At 47.5% G+C, this 7,862-nt stretch overlaps 1 protein-coding gene across 1 annotated transcript in view; it reads right to left on the bottom strand.

The window, feature by feature from the left end:
• Positions 1-7,862, bottom strand: part of PROM1 (prominin 1) — a 139,793-nt gene that overhangs the window by 103,100 nt on the left and 28,831 nt on the right. The window contains exon 3 of the mRNA XM_042782209.1: positions 1,877-2,082. Coding sequence (XP_042638143.1) covers positions 1,877-2,082 — 206 coding nt within the window. The remainder of the gene's footprint in view (positions 1-1,876; positions 2,083-7,862) is intronic.

Here is a 7,862-nt window from a genome sequence, read left to right as displayed (position 1 = left end):
TCCAAGGCTATAAATCTTTATGGAAGCAGACTGCCTCCTCTTTCTCCCACGGAGCAGCTGGTGGGTTTGAACCTCTGACCTTCTGGTTAGCAGCCCAAACCTTAACCACAGCACCACCAGACCTCCTAGTTACAAGAACAACAATAACCAAAAATTAAAAAACCCACTGCCATCCCAAAGTTATTATTAAAAAAAAAAAAAAAAAACAGGATTCTGGAGCCCTAGGCTGGTCTGGCTGGGACCCAGACTCCATGCTGGTTTCCCAGGTCTTTCAAACATGAGGATGGGCAGCAGAAACCTACCTCTTCTGAGAGGGTTAACATGTCACTAAGCTCTGTCACAGAAGACCAGACCAAACCCACAGCCATCGAGTTGATTCTGACTCATAGAGACCACACTGGGTTTGCCAGGCGGTAAAGCTCTACGGAAGTAGATGCCCCATCTTCCTTCTGTGGAGTGTCTGATGGGTTTGAACTGCCAACCTTCTGATTAGCAGTCAAATGTCTTAGGCACTGTGCCACCAGAGTTGCTTCTATCACAGAAGAGGAGACATTAATAGCCTAAGCTATCACTGGCTATTTGAAGACGGTTGTGAAGCTGGTCACATTTGAACACCAAATGAACTCCTGTTGAACTACAATGATTGTACTTGAAAGGCCTTCTCCTGGCTTTGCAGCTGGAACCTCAGCTGGTCAGCCTTGCAGTTTTCTATTTCAATTCCCAAACAGCTCTGGGCAAAGCTGGAACGATCTTCCTCTCACTGCTACCAAGCAGACGAGAGGAGCTTGGGGAAATGACCAGGAGGAGCCGACTGCCAGATTGGGCACTGTGCACAGAGGAGGGGCCTTATTCCTGTTGCTAAATGAAATGCTGGCTGAACAAATGAGGAAATGGGGAACAGTGTGCAAGAGGCACTTCCACAGTTGAGGAATCCCAAGTTACCATTGTCTGAAAAGCAGTGTACTTTAAAAGAGAGAGAGAAAGAGAGTGGTGGTCACCTGGAAAACCTCTGGCAGCAGCGGGAGGTCCAGCAGAAATACCCTAAAACCCTTAGGAAGCATGTCTAGGCTCCAAGAAACCCATGGCAACAACACTGAACAGTTGTGATCCTAGATCGCCAGGCCTTTCTTCCTACTCTCAGCCTGGAAGCTCCACCGACTCCTGTTCAGCGTCAGCATCCTAGCGACACTCCAGCCTCCGACAGACGTGTGGGGGCTGTGTTGCTGATACATAGTGGTTTATCACCAGAAAGTTAATTTCTCCCTTCAATTTTCTCCAATTTCCACATTCTGGAACTACACCCATCCTTCAAGCTTCCTTTGGACTTACAAGTCAACTAGCAAACACATGCTCTGCACTCCTGCATGTGCCTGTCGCCAGGTAGATTTGGAAGATGTGTACCTTATGCAGCGTGAAAGTTATCAGGATACTTTCAGAATCAAAACACATCGCACAGCTGAGCTGTTAGTTAAGTTAAACCACTTGCTGTCAAGTTGATCCCAACTCGTGGCCACCTGGCATGTGTCAGAGTACAACTGAGCTCCATAGGTTTTCAACGGCTAACCTTGCAGAAGTGGATAGCCAGCCCTTCTTCCGTAGTACCTCTGGGGAGACTCCAACCTCCGCCCTTTCAGGTACCAGCCCAGTGCTTAACTGTTTGCATCACCCAGGGTCTCCCCAGTTAAGGCCACTTAATTACAAGGCTAGCATCTGATTACAATGAAATCAGTCGAATCACCCTAGCCCCTCTGTCTCCTTTTCCTGTTCCACCTTCTGTTGTTTTGTTTCACACTCATGGGCTTAACAGTTCAAATAGGAAGCAATTCTCATTTACCTAAAGCACAATCAGCTGTTGTCTGTCCGGGACTCTACTTGCCTTATAAGGATGCAAATCACCAAGAGGGAGATGGCAAAGGATCTCCTCAGGTAGGGCTCGTTTCTCTTCTGTCGCTGATGCATTTCCCCGCCACAGTGGTTACAGCAGCGACACATGCAGAAGCAGCAGCCCACCAGAGGCATCAGAGTAATGAAGAGCAGTCCCAGGACAGCACAGAAGAGGAGCCCGATCTCATAGTAGACCACCTGCAGGCCAGAGAGAAACAGCAGCTCGTTATCACACAAAACAAGTCGACCTTCCCACAGTGTGCCTCACTTTTTTGTTTGTTTTTTCACCTATTTTCCATCATGAGGTGAATCTTTGTGTCCACGCATTGTTGTTAATGGTCATCAAGTAGGGGGAGGCCGCCCAGGACTCATGGTGACCCCATGCACAACAGAAAAAGCGCTGCCAAGTTTAGGCTAGTCCCATAATCAGTTTCTGTCGTAAGCCATGGGGTTTTCACTGGCCGATGTTTGGAAGGGGATTGCCAGGCCTTTATTCCTAGTCTGTCTTAGTTTAGATGCTCTGCTGAAACCTGGTCAGCATCACAGCAACATGCAAGTCACCATAAAATACATACATACATATACATATGTGTGTGTGTGTGTGTGTATGTGTTATTTTTTCCACTTTGGAGCTCCTTCTTGATACACAAAGGAGCAGAGAATTTAGTTATTACAATATTATAATATGAGACCAAGGGGATGCTATCTTCTTTCAACTAGCCTTGTAGATGTTCAAATGCAGTCAAGCTGCCAGTGACTTAATCTCAACCTCAATGCCCATGCTTTGTTTTCAGGGGTGTAGGACATTTGAGCAGAGCTGCCTGTATAATAAATGTCCCATCTATCAGGTGTTTTCAGCAGAAAGATGGGCCAGGGGGAAGTTATTATGGATTCATCAGAGCTTGGACTGAGTCCATTAGTGACCCAAGAGTAGAGACTATGACTGAATTTAGGGAACAACAAAAAAACAATGGCTCAGACATTCCAAGACAGGTATGTTAACCACGGGCCACTCAGTTTCCCCAACGATATTCTGGGAAGAATGGTCTGTGCCTCATAATGTCATCATGAGAATTAGCAAGAATGTTTGGCAAGTGCCAACTACAGTACCTGGCACATTCAGACCACGGATGCCACTATCCCATTAGGACCACAGGTTCTACACCAATGTGGTGCTGAGCTCAGCAGCCTGTGTTCTCAAGGCTCCTAAATCCCTAGGAGCCAGCACATGCCTCAATATAATCCCATGGCCTAAACCTATTTTCATAATCACTGCTGGCTTGATTCTGAGACAATGGGAAACCAATGCAACTGGATGATGAGGCTGGACCTCACGCCTACTCATGCACGCAATGACATGTCCTTCAAGAAAGACATTTTTTAAGAATGGAGGGAAACCTGAGTTTTGCAGTTTGCAATGAAAGGGCAAGGTAGACAGTGATGGAGTGCAGAGCCGAGCTGAGCTGAGCCAAGTGCAAGTGCAAGTGCTGCTTTGTTGTCTGGGAAGAGCGTGCAGACACTGGAGTCAGAGGTCCTGCTTTCAAAGCCCAGAAGGTAGCTTCTAGCTCGGGTGGCGCAGTGCTTAAGGCACATGACTGCTAACCAGAAGGCTGGCGGTTCAGACCCACCAGCCGCTTCTCAGAAGGAAGGTTGGGCAATCTACTTCCATAGTGATATCTCCTCGGAAACCCAAGGGGGTGTCGCTATGAGTTGGACCCAACTCAATGGCAGTGAGTTAACCTGGAAAAGGTTCTATGAGCACAGGCCTCATCGGGGTATCCTGAAGGGTAAATAATTAAGTGACCTAATGTGGAAACAAGGAGCTCTGGTGATGTCTACAGCATGACTGCTAGCCAGAAGGTTGGCAGTTCAAACCCACCAGTCACTCCACAGAAGGAAGAGTGGGCAAACTACTTCCATAAAGATTTACTGCCTCAGAAACCCAAAGGGGGCTGCTATGAGTCAGAATTGATTCGATGGCAGCAAGTTTGGTTTAATGTGAAAACAGCTAGCCATGTGCACAGTAAATACTAGTTAAATCTATGGGCAAACAGGTAAGAGTCCTAACTCAAGGACATGTGGCACTTACAGGCTATCTTTTAATGTTAAAAAAATAATAAACACGCAAACTATGGTTCCATCGGGCTGCATTCACTAACTCACCCACTCCCCGCCACGTCCACAAGATCTTCTCCAAGAGTTTTTATTAGCTGTGCCTTTGGCCCTTCCCTGAGGGCTGACATCACCAGTCAATCGAGAAACCTGCCCCAGATGCTCTCAACTCATATATTTTGTGATTGTTTCTCAGCACATATTCTAAATTATTTACTATCTTTAAAGAAATTTTAAATCTTTTCTGAATCCCAGGAGGGCGCTGAGCTAGCTCAGCAGAGAAGGTATATTTAGATGTTAATCGGGGCTTTGAACCGGTTCGTTCCAGTCTAATTCCCTGCTGAGCGTCTCCAATTCCGCCCCAGACTGACAGAATCAGAATCTACATTTTAACAAGATCTCTAAGAAGCCCTGTTTTAAAGGCACTAACTTTATGCCAAATACAAAAGTCATATTTTGTACACAGCCTTCTCAGTGTTGTTGCTGTTGTTGGGTGTCGTTGCATTGATGCCAACTCCCAGCTACCCCATGTGATCCTATGAGTAGAATGATCCCATTGGGTTTTCATGGATGTAATATTTACGGAAGCTATAATCTTTACAGTTCTCTCTTCACAGAGCCACTCAGTGGATTCAAATTACCAACTTTTTGCTTAGCAGCAGAGAGCTGGATGCTTAGTCTCTGCAATACCAGGGGTCCTCTTCCCCATATTACAAAGCATTAGGTCAGACAGTATCAGGGACAAGATACACCATTCCAAGGGTTAGCGGCTAGGTGGCAATCTAGCTGAAGTCTACAAAAAAAACCAAAACTCACTGCCATGGAGTCAGATCCGACTCACAGCAACACCTTCTTGGGTTTCTGAGGCAGTATCACTACAGAAGTAGATTGCCCCAACTTCCTTCCGAGGAGTGGCTAGTGGACTTGAACTGCCAGCCTTCTGGTTATCAGTCAAGTGCCTTAGGCTATGCCACCACAGCTCCCAGCTGAGGTCTGGCAGCACCTAAATTGCTTTCTGGTCCACTAAAAACTTCCGAGTACTTTGTAGATTATGTCGGAGATCAGAGTGAGATTGAAATTTACAGACATGTCTCGCTATTCGTTTGTGAACTATTAAAACTAACAGGCAAGATTAAAGATTATGGCAGAAGCAAAAATAAAACAAATAATTTACAAACCATCACAGGGAAGACTATCGCAAAGAACAAAGTCTGGCCAAAGCGTCACTACTCACTGGCTTGAGACAAAGAGCAACATGAAGTAGGAAGGAGACAAGAAATTATTTACCTTCAGAGTCAAAACTACGTTTTCTGGCTGCTGGAGTCAAAGCAGTTGAGGAGTTTGAGAGACACGGAGGCAGCATGCATCAAGAGAACACAGGACAAAGCCACATGAGTGATGAACAGTACCTGAGGATGTGAGTGTCTCACACAGTAGGAGAGAAAGAGGCAAGGACCAGAAAGCCCGACGCTCATTCCAGAAATGGTGTTCTGGGTGAAGTCAAGCTCTGAAATTTACATCTGGATTCTCTATGGGCTTTTCTCCAGGCGCCAATCAGTTTGGACACAGGAATTATGAGAAGGAAAGTCACAAATACCTAATACACCCTCCCTCCAAGTGATCTTGCGAAAGTCGAGAAGCAGAAGCTGCTAGAACCCCAGTGTCAAAGGCAAACTCCTCCCAAGTGTCCTTTCTAAAATGAAACTCTGATGGTGTCGCTCCCCGGCTGACTCGTGCTCAGTGCATTCTCACCATTCTTCACCGAAACTTTGCAACGTGGTCCTGCAGGAGCTAATCCCAGCTTCACGTCCTTACCCTTCTCCACATTCTCAACTTCCTTCCATCCCCAGAAGACATCAATCTCTCTCCCCGTTTCCTGTCCAGCCCTCCTCCATGCTGCCCCCTCTTCTAGAACACTGTCTCCATCACTCTTTGCCTGACTAAACTCAAGTGTAAGCTAAGCCATCACCTCCTCCAGGACGCCTGTCTTGATAACCAGGTCTCAGCTTGGCGAACATCCCTCTATCCTGCTCCACGGAAGCCCTGCGCTGGCCCTTCTGAGCCCTTCCCTACTCAGTCACTGGCTCCCACTGGCCATCTCTGAACCTCAGTGTAAGCTCCAGGAGGGTGAGACCAATGACCCTTTCACCAAGTGCCTCCAGCAAGGAAGCTTGTATACCTCAAGCGCTTAGTCAAAACTGGATGCATGAGGTAGGGACTGATTATGCCCCATCTGTTGGTAAGGGTCTCGGAGGCACAGGGCAGTGTTGGCAGCAGTGCCCAGGCGCAGGCTCTTGACACTGATGTCAGTGGTGTGGGCTGAGTGACCACTCGTATTTGTAATTGTCATGGGCAGTTGGAGTGGAAAATCACAGATACTACGTGGGGGAACCATGATTCGAACTGCTACATCGAACAGACTGTAAAGCCACGCCTACTTGATGTCTAGCCCAGACGGAAACAAGGTGAAAATGTCCCAGCTCCAAGGAGGTATTTGTTGTTACTCTGTATCAGAGCAGGTTGACATTTGGGAAGGAAATAAAACACAAAAGAATTGGCTAATTGTTGTAGCTTACAGGTGGTTCTACCCTGGCCACAGCCCAGAGTGACCTGCCCCTATAACCAAGGCAGGTTCCCCAAACTTCCCTAACCGTATCCATCACATAGGACTTGTTTGAAAGACAGACTGCAGGTGCCACTGGAATCCCCTGAGTCACACACACTATGACAGGGACCTGGAGCTGTGTTTAACTCACCCCTTGAGGGTGTGTGTAGGGGCCTGTGCCCTTGGTGACCATTCAGTGGTGGAATTCTCACCTTCCACACAGGAGGCCTGGGTTCAGTTCGCGGCCAACACAACTCACGTCTATCAGTGGAGGCTTGCCTGTTGCTATGAGGCTGAACAGGTTTCCATGAAGCTTCCAGTGTAAGATGGACTAGGAAGAAAGGGCTGCCAGTCCGCTTCAGAAAATCAGGCACCGAAAACCCTGTGGGTCCTCGTGATCTAGCTGGTCCCTAACAGACCGTGGGGGTGGCACAGGACTGGGATTGCCGTGAGACAGGGGTCACTCAAGGGCAACTGTCAATGGCCTTCAGTGGTAGCAGGCCTATGGGACCCACATCCAGGAAAGGAGGCTGGGCTCATTCAATTGTCCCTGTGACCCTGCGAGCGTTGTGTCTCTGAATTGCCCACCCCTCCAGCAACTGGAATGTGTCATGTCTGTTATTAGTATCACGCTTTGGATTTCCTGGACCACGACAATTTAAAAAAAAAAAAAAGGCTGGGGAGGGATGATAGAGAGCCACCTAATTTTATTTCAGCAGAGAAGAATATTTATCACATATTACACTGGGCAGATCTGCTGCAAAAGACCTCTCTCAAGTGCTGAAGAGTCAAGATGTCTCTTTGAAGACTCAGGTGCACCTGAAGACTAAGGTGTGCCTGACACAAGCCATGGTATTTTCAATCACCTCATATGCATATGAGAGCTGGACAATGAATAAGGACTGAAGAAGAGTCGATGCTTGTGAGTTGTGGTGCTGGTGAAGAATGCTGAAAGTACTAGGCGCTGCCAGAAGAACTAACAAATCTGTCCTGGAAGAGATGCAGCCAGAGTGCTCCTCGGAAGCAAAACTGGCCAGACTTCATCTCACCTAGTTTGTTCGTATTGTCAGAAGGAACCATTCCCTGGAGAAGGATAACATGCTCGGTACAGTGGAGGGTCAGCAAAGCAGGGGAAGGCCCCCAATGAGCTGGACTGACACAGTGGCCGCAACGATGGGCTCAAGCAGAGCACGGATGGGAGGCTGGTGCAGGACTGGGCAGTGTGTTTTGCTCTGTGGTACACAGGCTCACTATTAGTTGG

This window comes from Orycteropus afer, unplaced genomic scaffold (assembly GCF_000298275.1).
Source record: "Orycteropus afer afer isolate SDZICR_OR568_19922 unplaced genomic scaffold, OryAfe1.0 scaffold00262, whole genome shotgun sequence".
Taxonomy (NCBI): Eukaryota; Metazoa; Chordata; class Mammalia; order Tubulidentata; family Orycteropodidae; genus Orycteropus; species Orycteropus afer.
The sequence above is the reverse complement of the archived record's forward strand: the minus strand, read 5'-3'. Positions and strand labels throughout refer to the sequence as shown.